This window comes from Impatiens glandulifera, chromosome 4, assembly GCF_907164915.1.
Source record: "Impatiens glandulifera chromosome 4, dImpGla2.1, whole genome shotgun sequence".
Classification (NCBI taxonomy): Eukaryota; Viridiplantae; Streptophyta; class Magnoliopsida; order Ericales; family Balsaminaceae; genus Impatiens; species Impatiens glandulifera.
The window spans coordinates 7,002,004-7,016,230 of record NC_061865.1 but is presented as its reverse complement, the minus strand read 5'-3'; the positions used below and the strand labels follow the sequence as shown (position 1 = coordinate 7,016,230).

The following is a 14,227-nucleotide window of genomic DNA, read 5'->3' as shown; positions in this document are numbered from 1 at the left end:
TCATAGCAGACTCCCACTTAATCGATTCATCAGATTGTATTGCTTTCTCATAACATTCAGGTTCACCTCTATCTGTCAACAAGATATAGTTCAGAGATGGAGACCATCTCTCAACTGGTTTTCGATTTCTTGATGATTTTCTCAACTGTATAACTGGTGTTTGCTGATTTACCTCTGGGGCCACGTTCTCAACGATTTCATCTTCAACAACACATTGTTCTTCTTCGACAACCGGTATATATTCAGCTGAAAATTCTCTCAAATCGACTGTACCAGTCTCTTCCAACTTGGAATCACCACCTGATGTCTTCCCAACACAATCTTTGTAGAGAACCTGTTCATTGAAGATAACATTTCTGCTACGAATGATCTTCCGATTTTGATTATCCCAAAAACGATAACCAAACTCGATATCACCATAACCAATGAAAAAACATTTATTAGACTTTGGATCAAGCTTGCTCCTATCACATTCATTAATATGAACATATGATAAACATCCAAACACTTTCAAATAAGAAAGGTTTACCTTTTTATTGCTCCAAGCTTCTTCAGGAATTCTGAATTCAAGAGGAACAGAGGGTCCCCTGTTTATCAAATAAGCAGCAGTATTAATAGCTTCTGCCCAAAAAGTTTTAGGCAGCCCTGCATGCAATCTCATGCTTCTAGCACGCTCGTTCAGTGTTCGATTCATTCGTTCAGCTACTCCATTCTCTTGAGGCGTTCGGGGAACAGTCTTCACCATACTGATCCCATTCACAGCACAATACTCTTTGAAATCTGAATTCATATATTCACCTCCGTTGTCGGATCTCAAGCACTTAACTTTCTGATTTGTTTCATTTTCAACCAAAGCCTTCCACTTCTTGAAAATAACAAATACTTCAGACTTGTGCTTCATAAAATAAACCCATATTTTTCTTGTTGAATCATCTATAAAAGTCACATAGTAGTATGATCCGCCAATAGAAGAAACAGGTGCAGGTCCCCACACATCAGTGTGTACCAACTCTAGTTTTTTTTTCTTGAGCTCCTTCCCAATCTTTAAGAAACTCACCCGTTTCTGTTTTCCAAGAATGCAATTTTCACATAACTGATGTTCAACAGACTTCAGTTCTGGAATCTGTCCATTCTTCAAAAGAATTTTCATCCCTTTTTCGCTCATATGGTCCAACCTGCAATGCCACAATTCACTGTTCTTTGAGTCATCAACTACAGCAGCAACTGTTTCTCTGCAAGTTGAAGTCGTATATAACGTTCCAGTTTTGTGACCTCGAGCAACAACAATTGCTCCTTTAGTCACCTTCCATGCACCATTTCCACAACTGAAATTGTGACCTTCTTCATCAAGTTGTGTAACAGAGATCAAATTGCGCATTAAACCTGGAATGTGTCTCACCTTATTAATCTTCCAAACAGAACCATTTGCCATCTTCAATTTGATGTCCCCCATGCCAACAATATTCAGTGGCTCACCATCTGCAAGATATACTTTCCCACAGTTTCCAGCCACATAATTCTCCATTAATTCTTTGTGAGCAGTGGTGTGGAAAGACGCTCCTGAGTCTAAAACTCATGAATCTATCGGACTATCAACAGACAGAAGTAACACAGTGACAGATTCTGAAACTACGTTGGCTGCATCATTTTTATCATCACCATTTTTCTTCGGTGCTTTGCAGTTCCTCTTCAGATGACCCTATTTACCACAATTCCAGCACTCAAATGTCCTCCCAGACTTGGACTGACTCCTCCTGCTCCTTGACATAGATCTGCTCTTACTTCGGTTGAAATTTCTATCATTACCTCTGCCCCTATTTTCCACATTCAGAGCAGAACCTTTGAACGTTTCATCAGAATCAATTTTACGAACCTCTTCAGCAAGAATACGATCTCTAACTTCAACAAATTTCAGTTTAGCATTTCCAACTGAATTACTAATTGCTGCCCTCATAGGTTCCCAACTATTTGGTAGAGATGCTAACAAAATCAGGGCACTAACTTCATCCCCAAAATCAATCTCAACAGATAGCAATTGATTCACAATTGTATTAAATTCATTCAAATGAGTAGTGACAGAAGTATCATCAACCATTCTTAAGTAAAAGAGTCTTTTCATTAAGTGTACCTTGTTGTTATCAGATGGTTTCTCATACATATCAGAAAGAGTTTTCATCAGACCCATGGTGGTCTTCTCCTTTGCTACATTGTGAGCAACTGTCTTGGCTAGCGTCAATCGGACAACTCCCAAAACCTGTCTATCAAGGAGTTTCCATTCAGCTTCATCCATCTTCTCTGGTTTCTCACTCAAAGGAACATGAAGCTTCTTTCCATAGAGATAATCTTCAATCTGCATTCTCCAGAAGGCATAATCTGTCCCATCAAATCTTTCAATCCCATGTCCTATACTGTTCTCACTTTCCATCATTTCCAATGCTCAGATCTAGACCAGCTGCTTTGATACCAGTTGTTAGGATTTGTATCTCCCAAATCCTACCAGCTTGAAAACAATCTGTAAAAACACAAGAAAGAAGAACACAAGAACACACAGATTTATAGTGGTTCACTCAAATCGAGCTACATCCACTTCAGCCACCACCAGATTTACTATGAAGAGGAAGAAGGAATACAGAGTTTTTGCCTCACACTTTATCTCTCTAGAATTCTGTCTCTGCCATGTAAACCCTTAATAATTACATATTTATAGGGTAAACATTCAGGTAATAAACCTAAATAACTTTGGTCAGGCCCAAACCCAAAACCAAAAAAGATAAACCCAATAAACTCTAATTAACAATGTAGAGTTTATTATAAATGTAGGCTCCATAACTCAACAGTTCATTGTCATTAGATTATAACTTAGATAATGACCCATCAACTCAAATTAATCGAGCACGCTATTTCAATCCAAATTTTCCAATAGCTATTGATTAAGTCCGACATTACCCGACATTACCCACTCAATATCATTATGTTCTAAAATAAGTTTCATATCATTGTCACTCTTTGCAATGTAAAAATAAAAAAAGTGTGTTTCTACCTCCTTGTAACATATTCTTTAACGACAAATACTAATGCGGAATTTTTTTATACATCTAACTAACTTTACATCAAATGAACGAAATCTAAAATAAAAAAATAAAAAAAAAGTTAGTCTCATAATTTATCCAATAAGAAATTATGAGATAATCAATGACCAATTTTAAGTTAATCAATATATTATTAATGTAAAATTTCACGTCAAAAGTCTCACTGGGATCAACATTGTTTCATTTAAAGTTAACTCACTAGTATTATTTTTTTATCAATATCATTCTCCTCGCAAATTTATTCGATTTTTGGTGAACATGCATGACCTTAACTGAAACGTGACACTGCACATAACATCATTTGAAAAGTTAATCGATCATAGTAAAAAAAAAAAAATCGTATTTCCCCATAAAAGACTGACACAAAAGTTCCAACTTGTATGCCTTTATTTATTTATTATTAATAAAATTTTTTAAAAAAAAAAAAAAGAGAGGATGGAACCACTAGTAACTAGTTTACTATTTAATTGACTTTTAAAAATTTTCAGAAATATTAATTAAATGCAGAGTAATAATTGGAAAATGCACTTTTACACATGATCTCTAAATAAATATGAATTTCTAATCAAATATGGCCAATTTTGTCCACTTGGTATTTTTTTAATGACCATTTCACAGTATTCTAAACTAATATATACATATTTAATGTGAAATTATTAGTATCCATACAAATGAATACAACCAATGTAACTCAAAATAAGGTAGTGATTAATCACGGTTTAATTTTAATAATCCATGATTGTATCTTTAATAATCTAATGAATCTCAGTATAAATGTAACACGAGATGAAATGACTGAGTTGAAATGGTGTTGAATTTCAATTAAGAAATTTTATTAAATTTGTTAATATATACATAATTAAAAAAAATATTATTTAATTTAAATCAATATTTAAATAAAATATTAAAAATAATTTTTAAATAAATTAAAAATTAAATTTCCCAAATTCAGCTCTAACTCGGAACTGGGGTTTCTAAACAGGACCGTCATCGTATTAAGAAATTTTGATTGCTAATAAAATATTAAGATTAATATACTCTCGACAATCACAAAATCAAATGAAATGCATATCGATAAACAATCCATGTAATTAGTTGTCCTCCTAGAATTTTTCAATTAAAATATTGAATGTGATAAGAACTCCTTTGGAAAGAATATAAATATTTAAGTCACTTAAATAAACAAATTAAACTTATACATATCACCATAAATATGGCATCAAACAGTACGATTAGGTCTCTTAATAAACAAACTGATTAATTTAGCTCAAATTTAGGATTAAAAATACTAAAAGTGGTATTCACGATTTTAAGGACTAGAAGTCAGATTCAAGATATTCTCATTTTATTATTGGTAATATCTTTGATTTTTAAGCCCAACACTATTACCAATCCTAATTTTGTTTATGGTATTTCCAAATTAATTTGTATAAGACAAACCTTGGAGCTTGTTTTTAATTTTTATTAATTAAAAAAATTATGAGGATTGATAAGGGGAGAGAATGACACGCCATCACTTTATTGGTTGGAAAAAGGAAAAAGTGTTAGGAAAAAAAAGATAAATTATTTTATTTTTTTAGTCAAATTGCATCGTGTCATTCTTTTTCTCATTCCTTTTTCTAAATTCTCTTTATTTGTCATTTCTCTATTTTTATATTGGAAATTTATCATAACCATACAATAAAGACATTCGTATTTCAACTTTAAAATTGTGATTTTTGTTCTTTTATGTACCGATTTTTAATAGTTAATTTATCTTAGTGAAATTTTTATTAATTTTTTTTTATAATTCCAGTGTAAAGAATCAAGTTTTATTACCCATTGTAATTAAAGTTAATCAATCATATTTCTATTCATTTTTTTATTATTTGATATATTCTTGCAATCTACCAAATATAATAAAAGTTACTCAATCATATATATCTCTATTCATTTTTTTATTATTTGATGTATTCAATTGTTAATTTTTAATTATGAAAACAGTTCAATTATATTATTAATCATCAATACTCTTTTTCAACTTTATGATATCTTTACAATATTATATTTGGAGAAGGAAGATAGTGGAATTAATATATTAAATGAACACATGTATATAATACTAGATGATAGGAAATAACCAATTAAGCAGAGCAAACAACTTACACAAGCCAAGTAGGTCAAAGTTCTTTCCCTTCTTTCTCTCATTTTTACTTATTAGTGTTGATTTGATGTATTTGCTTCAATTATTCTTATTATTGGTTCAAGATTATCTCTTAATATTGGCATAATTTGCATTTGTTAGTTGGAAGAAAATGGAGAAAGGGAGCAAATTAGAAGAAAGGTTGATAATAGTGAAAGGGAAATTAGGAGATGAAGAATTAGATGTGAAAAAAAGGGTTTGGGATGAAACAAAGAAGATATGGATAGTGGCTTTTCCGGGGATGTTAGCTAGAGCCAGCAATTTTGGCATGATTGTTATTACTCAAGCGGTTATTGGACATGTTAGCGCTCTCGAATTGGCTGCATTTGCTATGGTTCAATCTTTAATTGTTCGCTTTGTTAATGGAGTTCTTGTAAGTCACTTCTATCTTTTTCATCTTTCGGTTAGTTTTGATTCAGGTTATTTCTTAGTTACGTGTTTATAGCATTTAACTTATTTTAATCGTTAACATCAAATATGGTGATAGACTTAATTTTGTTTATAACCCAAGTCATAAATGGTTCAAATAACAGTTATTTGAATTGATACAAGATCTTAAATAGTCTTCTTAAATACATTTTATTGTATTTAATAAAAAATAATAATTAAATGCTGACGTGGTTAGTTTTGTTACTTTATTATCAACTACTAGGCCACTACCATCCTTCATTAATTATGACCATATTTTAAAAATGTTCATACTATAATAAAAATAATTAGAGTAATTTAAACATTAATCACATTATATATATATATATATATATATATTTAATAAAAAAATAACTATTCATATATTATAAAATTATTATTATTTTAAAGATAAGGGTAACTTATCAAATAAAATTGCTTTTTTGTATTTTTAAAATAAAATTTAATAAATATAACTTTTTTATATTATTTAATATATATTTAATAGAAAATAGTACTATTCGACGATTTAGATGGTGGGCTGAGACTTAAAAAATGGATAGAATACTAAATATCTATTTTTAAATAGAGTAAGTATTTAAATGATTCTTTAAATCATATTGATAGTAGAATAGATAACCCGTTATTCAAAAATAATTTGCTCACATCATATATTCAAGGCTTAAACTATTACATTGAGACAAAAAGAAAAGGATAAATAAAATGATAATAACAATTAAAAGAAGCTTTTAACTCCAACTTTTGTCCAAGAACAAAGAAAATGCAGTTTTTGAAATGAAAAACAATGTATAAATATTGTTGCGGTACATTGATCAATGAAAAAAAAATGTAGATTGGAATGTCAAGTGCCACGGAAACTCTATGCGGTCAAGCATTCGGGGCAGGGCAACACCACATGATGGGCATATATCTACAACGATCATGGATAGTAAACCTAATCACGGTCACACTCCTCATGCCCCTTTTCATCTTTGCGGGTCCTATCTTCGTCGCACTTGGACAAGAAAAAGATGTTTCAATCGCCTCTCAAACCATGTCTATTTGGCTAATCCCCGTCGTGTATTTATTTGTGTTCTCTCTCACAATTCAGATGTACCTTCAAGCTCAACTCAAGAACATGATCGTTGCATGGCTCTCCATTGTCTCTTTTATCGTCCAAATCTTCTTCTCATGGCTCTTTGTCTTTAAACTAAATTTAGGTATCCCTGGTGCTCTCGGGTCCCTTATTCTTTCCAACTTCGTGGTGGTCTTAGGCGAGTTTGTCTACATTTGTTGCGGCGGTTGTCCTCTTTCTTGGAAAGGTTTAACCTTAGATGCATTTTCTCAACTCTGGCCGGTCATTAAGCTCTCTGTTTCGTCGGGCATTATGCTATGGTAATTATTATTAATTCATAAATTAAGGTGTTACCAACTCCACTTTGGTATCAAATTTTATTACCCCCTTTGATATGTTACAATATGTTTGTCATTAATATTTTTTTTCGGGTTAGTAGGGTTTATTTCTTATAAACTTGATAGTATTTTTTTTATGGTGCAGCTTGGAGATTTGGTACAATTCGATCTTAATTCTCATAGCAGGCTATATGGAAAATGCAACTGTTGCCATTGCTGCCTTCTCCATTTGGTAATTAATTAACACATATAGTTTTGTTAATTTCTTTAATATTCCAATTGGGTCCTAAATTTAATTCAAATTCAAATTGGAACTTAAGTTTATAGAATTTATATTTAATTTAGTAAATTTTAAAGGGTTAAGGATGTTATCTTAATTTTAAGGTTAGAAGTTGATAAAAATATTCAATTGAGTTTGAGATACAAATAAATTATTTGTAATACTAAAATTCTCTTAATTAACTACAACATTTTTAATATAAACATTGCATTCAATAATAATGAAGATGATGAATTGATGGTATTAATGCTCATTATTAAAATAATGATCATAATGTTATTGATTAATAACAATAACAATATTACTAATTAAGGATATTCTTAATTTAAAAAATAACAATAACAACAAAATAGCTATAAAAATAACTAGATAAAAATGAAATAGAATAATAACTTACAAATTGTATGGTATTTCATCCTCAAAATTGATAATAAAAAAAAAACTTTAATTATTTTGTATTGTACAGCCTCAATGTCAGCGTTTGGGAGCTTATGATTTGTCTCGGTTTCCTTGGTGCTGCATGGTAAGTGACGATTTTATGCTAATAGTACATTAAATTTATTCTATATCATAAATATATCAATTTTGATATAGTGTAAGAATTGCGAATGAGCTAGGAAGGGGAAACGCGAAAACAATAAAGTTCTCGATAAGAGTGAACTTAGCTACTTCAGTAATATTCGGTCTTGTCTTCTTCATACTATGTTTGGTTTTCGGTAACAAAATCGGATACTTATTTACAAGCGACGAAGATGTTGTAAATATGGTGTCGGAGCTTTCGGTTCTTCTTGCCATCACAATGTTGTCGAATAGCATTCAACCAGTGCTAACAGGGATTGCGGTTGGGGCCGGTTTGCAAAGTGTGGTGGCTATTATTAACCTTGTGTGCTATTATGTTATTGGAATTCCAATTGGTATTTTACTTGGCTTTTGTACTGATCTTCAAGTTAAGGGAGTATGGATTGGAATGATTTGTGGTGTTATCATGCAAATTATTTGCTTAAGCATCATGATTTGGAGGACGAATTGGGATGATCAGGTAAAATACATGGTCAATTTCATTATTTTCGGTATATTTAGATAAAATAATATCCTGAATTTATTAATATTTTCTAATCTTAAGATATCCTAGATCTTGAACCAAGTTTATAAACAAACCATAGACTCCCTGATTCCATATTTTAATGTTTTTATTCTTTTTTTACACCATTTTTACTTATTACAACATTGATTCTATATTTATACTAAAAGATATAATTTTGTTCGAGTTTGTAGGTTGATAAGGCGTCTAAACGTCTCTCTCGTTGGTTCAAACCTGATGATTCATCGTAAATTCATGGTATGTAATTGGATTTTTTTTTCCAATAAAAGGATTATTGTTGAAATTGTGACTATACTTAAGTTTGAATATATCTGTCAAGTCACCTTTATGTAAATGAATCATTCGAAATCTGAAGTGTCTTTTGTTAATCTATATATATGCTTAATTTTTAAAATGTCCAGATTGCCGGGTCGAGAGCTGTGGTTAATTTGGATACTTGGGTCGGATTGTGGGTTGACCCGTTTTTAAATTTAAAACGGTTAAAAATAAAATTAAAAATGCTAGAGGTATGTTTCGAACTTGCAACCTAACTAAACAAATACAACTCTTTAACCAACTAGGCTACAAAGACTTTATATTTTAAATTCAACACCAAAATTGATAAACGCGGGACGTTTTAATATTAATATAAGTTCAACTTTTTAACTAACTCATCTATATATATATATATATAATGATGCTTAATTTTTAAAGTGTCCGAATTGCCGGGTCGAGAGCTGTGGTTAATTTGGATACTTGGGTCGGATTGTGGGTTGACCCGTTTTTAAATTTAAAACGGTTAAAAATAAAATTAAAAATGCTAGAGTAATGTTTCGAACTTGCAACCTAACAAAACAAGTAAAACTCTTTAACCAACTAGGCTACAAAGACTTTATATTCTAAATTCAACACCAAAATTGATAAACGCGGAACGTTTTAATATTAATATAAGTTCAACTTTTTAACTAACTAATCTATATATATATATATATAATGATGCTTAATTTTTAAAGTGTCAAACGGTTAAAAATAAAAAATGCTAGAGTAATGTTTCGAACTTGCAACCTAACAAAACAAATACAACTCTTTAACCAACTAGACTACAAAGACTTTATATTTTAAATTCAACACCAAAATTGATAAACGCGGAACGTTTTAATATTAATATAAGTTCAACTTTTTAACTAACTAATATATATATATATATAATGATGCTTAATTTTTAAAGTGTCTGAATTGTCGGGTCGAGAGCTGTGGTTAATTTGGATACTTGGGTCGGATTGTGGGTTGACGCGTTTTTAAATTTAAAACGGTTAAAAATAAAATAAAAAATGCTAGAGTAATGTTTCGAACTTACAACCTAACAAAACAAGTAAAACTCTTTAACCAACTAGGCTACAAAGACTTTATATTTTTAATTCAACACCAAAATTGATAAACGCGGAACGTTTTAATATTAATATAAGTTCAACTTTTTTAACTAACTAATATATATATATATATATATATATATATATATATATATATATATATATATATATATATATATATATTGATGCTTAATTTTTAAAGTGTCAAACGGTTAAAAATAAAATTAAAAATGCTAGAGTAATGTTTCGAACTTGCAACCTAACAAAACAAATATAACTTTTTAACCAACTAGGCTACAAATAATTTATATTTTAAATTCAACACCAAAATTGATAAACGCGGAATGTTTTAATATTAATATAAGTTCAACTTTTTAACTAACTAATCTATATATATAGGGCAAATTATCTGGGCGGCCCTCGAACTATCTCAATCGCTCAATTTTGGCCCTCAAACTAATTTTTGAAACAAATCGCCCCTTCAACTTTTATAAAGTTCACTAGTGGCCCTTCCGTCAACTTTTTATTTAAACCTAACGGTTTAAGTTTAAAATATTATTTTTTATATATTATCTTTAATCTTATATTTTATATTTATATATATAATTATTAATTCGCTTTTATATAATATTATATATATATATATATATATATATTATTAAATTTTATATAATTATTAAATCTTTTATATAATAAATAAATAATATATATATTATTTATTTTTATCTATATATATATATATATAATTTATATATATTATCTTTAACTAATTTATATATAATATTTATATAATATATATTTTAAAAAATAATTTAAGTGTTAGAAGTATTTGAGTAGTTAAAAGGTTTCAATTACTTTTAATTTTTCAAATTATATTGTAAAATATATATTCTATAAATTATATAAATTTATATATATATATATATATATATATATATATATATATATATATAATTAATGATTAGGGATAATCCATATAATTTATTTTAAAACTTTGTTTTATATATATTAAAAATAATTTATTAAAATTAATTGTAACCTTATAACTACTCAAATACTTTTAACACTTAAATTATTTTTTAAAATATATAAAATATAAATATTATATATAAATTAGTTAAAGATAATATATATAAATTATATATATATATAGATAAAAATAAATAATATATATATTATTTATTTATTATATAAAAGATTTAATAATTATATTAAATTTAATAATAATAATATATATATATAATATTATTTATTTATTATATAAAAGATTTAATAATTATATTAAATTTAATAATAATATATATATATATAAAATTATACATAAGCGATTTAATAATTATATATATAAATATAAAATATAAGATTAAAGATAATATATAAAAAAATAATATTTTAAATTTAAACCGTAAAATTTAACCAAAAAGTTGACGGAAGGGCCATTGGTGACCTTTATAAAAGTTGAAGGGGCGATTTGTTTCAAAAATTAGTTTGAGGGCCAAAAGTGAGCGATTGAGATAGTTTGAGGGCCGCTCAGGTAATTTGCCCATATATATATAATGATGCTTAATTTTTAAAGTGTCCGGATTGCCGGGTCGAGAGCTATGATTAATTTGGATACTTGGGTCAGATTGTGGGTTGACCCGTTTTTAAATTTAAAACGGTTAAAAATAAAATTAAAAATGCTAGAGGTATGTTTCGAACTTGCAACCTAACAAAACAAATACAACTCTTTAACCAACTGGGCTACAAAGACTTTATATTTTAAATTCAACACCAAAATTGATAAACGCGGAACGTTTTAATATTAATATAAGTTCAACTTTTTAACTAACTAATCTATATATATATAATGATGCTTAATTTTTAAAGTGTCCGGATTGCCGGGTCGAGAGCTGTGGTTAATTTGGATACTTGGGTCGGATTGTGGGTTGACCCGTTTTTAAATTTAAAACGGTTAAAAATAAAATTAAAAATGCTAGAGGTATGTTTCGAACTTGCAACCTAACAAAACAAGTAAAACTATTTAACCAACTAGGCTACAAAGACTTTATATTTTAAATTCAACACCAAATTTGATAAACGCGGGACGTTTTAATATTAATATAAGTTCAACTTTTTAACTAACTAATCTATATATATATATAATGATGCTTAATTTTTAAAGTGTCCGGATTGCCGGGTCGAGAGTTGTGGTTAATTTGGATACTTGGTTCGGATTGTGGGTTGACTCGTTTTTAAATCTAAAACGGTTAAAAATAAAATTAGAAATGCTAGAGGTATGTTTCGAACTTGCAACCTAACAAAACAAGTACAACTCTTTAACCAACTAGGCTATAAAGATTTTATATTTTAAATTCAACACCAAATTTGATAAACGCGGGACGTTTTAAAATTAATATAAGTTCAACTTTTTAACTAACTAATCTATATATATATAATGATGCTTAATTTTTAAAGTGTCCGGATTGTCGGGTCGAGAGTTGTGGTTAATTTGGATACTTGGGTCGGATTGTGGGTTGACCCGTTTTTAAATTTAAAACGGTTAAAAATAAAATTAAAAATGCTAGAGGTATGTTTCGAACTTGCAACCTAACAAAACAAATACAACTCTTTAACCAACTAGACTACAAAGACTTTATATTTTAAATTCAACACCAAATTTGATAAACGCGGGACGTTTTAAAATTAATATAAGTTCAACTTTTTAACTAACTAATCTATATATATATAATGATGCTTAATTTTTAAAGTGTCCGGATTGTCGGGTGGTCGAGAGTTGTGGTTAATTTGGATACTTGGGTCGGATTGTGGGTTGACCCGTTTTTAAATTTAAAACGGTTAAAAATAAAATTAAAAATGCTAGAGATATGTTTCGAACTTGCAACCTAACAAAACAAATACAACTCTTTAACCAACTAGGCTACAAAGACTTTATATTTTAAATTCAACAACAAAATTGATAAACGCGGAACGTTTTAATATTAATATAAGTTCAACTTTTTAACTAACTAATCTATATATATATAATGATGCTTAATTTTTAAAGTGTCGGGATTGCCGGGTCGAGAGCTGTGGTTAATTTGGATACTTGGGTCGGATTGTGGGTTGACCCGTTTTTAAATTTAAAACGGTTAAAAATAAAATTAAAAATGTTAGAGGTATGTTTCGAACTTGCAACCTAACAAAACAAGTAAAACTATTTAACCAACTAGGCTACAAAGACTTTATATTTTAAATTCAACACCAAATTTGATAAACGCGGGACGTTTTAATATTAATATAAGTTTAAACTAAATAATCTATATATATATAATGATGCTTAATTTTTAAAGTGTCCGGATTGCCGGGTCGAGAGCTGTGGTTAATTTGGATACTTGGGTCGGATTGTGGGTTGACCCGTTTTTAAATTTGATAAACACCAAATTTGATAAACGCGGGACGTTTTAATATTAATATAAGTTCAACTTTTTAACTAACTAATCTATATATATATATAATGATGCTTAATTTTTAAAGTGTCCGGATTGCCGGGTCGAGAGCTGTGGTTAATTTGGATACTTGGGTCGGATTGTGGGTTGAACCGTTTTTAAATTTAAAACGGTTAAAAATAAAATTAAAAATGCTAGAGGTATGTTTCGAACTTGCAACTTAACAAAACAAGTATAACTCTTTAACCAACTAGGCTACAAAGACTTTATCTATATATATATAATGATGCTTAATTTTTAAAGTGTCCGGATTGTCGGGTCGAGAGCTGTGGTTAATTTGGATACTTGGGTCGGATTGTGGGTTGACCCGTTTTTAAATTTAAAACGGTTAAAAATAAAATTAAAAATGTTAGAGGTATGTTTCGAACTTGCAACCTAACAAAACAAGTAAAATCTATATATATATAATGATGCTTAATTTTTAAAGTGTCCGGATTGCCGGGTCGAGAGCTGTGGTTAATTTGGATACTTGGGTCGGATTGTGGGTTGACCCGTTTCTAAATTTAAAACGGTTAAAAATAAAATTAAAAATGCTAGAGGTATGTTTCGAACTTGCAACCTAACAAAACAAGTAAAACTATTTAACCAACTAGGCTACAAAGACTTTATATTTTAAATTCAACACCAAATTTGATAAACGCGGGACGTTTTAATATTAATATAAGTTCAACTTTTTAACTAACTAATCTATATATATATATAATGATGCTTAATTTTTAAAGTGTCCGGATTGCCGGGTCGAGAGTTGTGGTTAATTTGGATACTTGGTTCGGATTGTGGGTTGACTCGTTTTTAAATCTAAAACGGTTAAAAATAAAATTAGAAATGCTAGAGGTATGTTTCGAACTTGCAACCTAACAAAACAAGTACAACTCTTTAACCAACTAGGCTATAAAGATTTTATATTTTAAATTCA

At 29.1% G+C, this 14,227-nt stretch overlaps 2 protein-coding genes across 2 annotated transcripts; both read left to right on the top strand.

The window, feature by feature from the left end:
• Positions 1 to 5,383: 5,383 nt before the first annotated feature.
• LOC124934581 (protein DETOXIFICATION 20-like) lies at positions 5,384 to 7,078 on the top strand. The gene is made up of 2 exons (XM_047475110.1): positions 5,384 to 5,644; positions 6,533 to 7,078. The coding sequence occupies exons 1-2, from the start codon at positions 5,384 to 5,386 to the stop codon at positions 7,076 to 7,078; spliced, it is 807 nt and encodes a 268-aa protein (XP_047331066.1).
• A 205-nt stretch (positions 7,079 to 7,283) lies between these two features.
• On the top strand, positions 7,284 to 8,704 carry LOC124934580 (protein DETOXIFICATION 24-like). The gene is made up of 4 exons (XM_047475109.1): positions 7,284 to 7,324; positions 7,839 to 7,895; positions 7,967 to 8,411; positions 8,648 to 8,704. The coding sequence occupies exons 1-4, from the start codon at positions 7,284 to 7,286 to the stop codon at positions 8,702 to 8,704; spliced, it is 600 nt and encodes a 199-aa protein (XP_047331065.1).
• Positions 8,705 to 14,227: the final 5,523 nt, after the last annotated feature.

Excerpts from the sequence above, each read along its gene's own strand:
- LOC124934580 (XM_047475109.1), top strand. The coding sequence starts at position 7,284 with ATGGAAAATGCAACTGTTGCCATTGCTGCCTTCTCCATTTG. Across the intron at positions 7,325-7,838 it reads ATTGCTGCCTTCTCCATTTG|CCTCAATGTCAGCGTTTGGG; the intron begins GTAATTAATTAA and ends TGTATTGTACAG. Across the intron at positions 8,412-8,647 it reads GGACGAATTGGGATGATCAG|GTTGATAAGGCGTCTAAACG; the intron begins GTAAAATACATG and ends TCGAGTTTGTAG.
- LOC124934581 (XM_047475110.1), top strand. The coding sequence starts at position 5,384 with ATGGAGAAAGGGAGCAAATTAGAAGAAAGGTTGATAATAGTGAAAGGG. Across the intron at positions 5,645-6,532 it reads GCTTTGTTAATGGAGTTCTT|ATTGGAATGTCAAGTGCCAC; the intron begins GTAAGTCACTTC and ends AAAAAAATGTAG.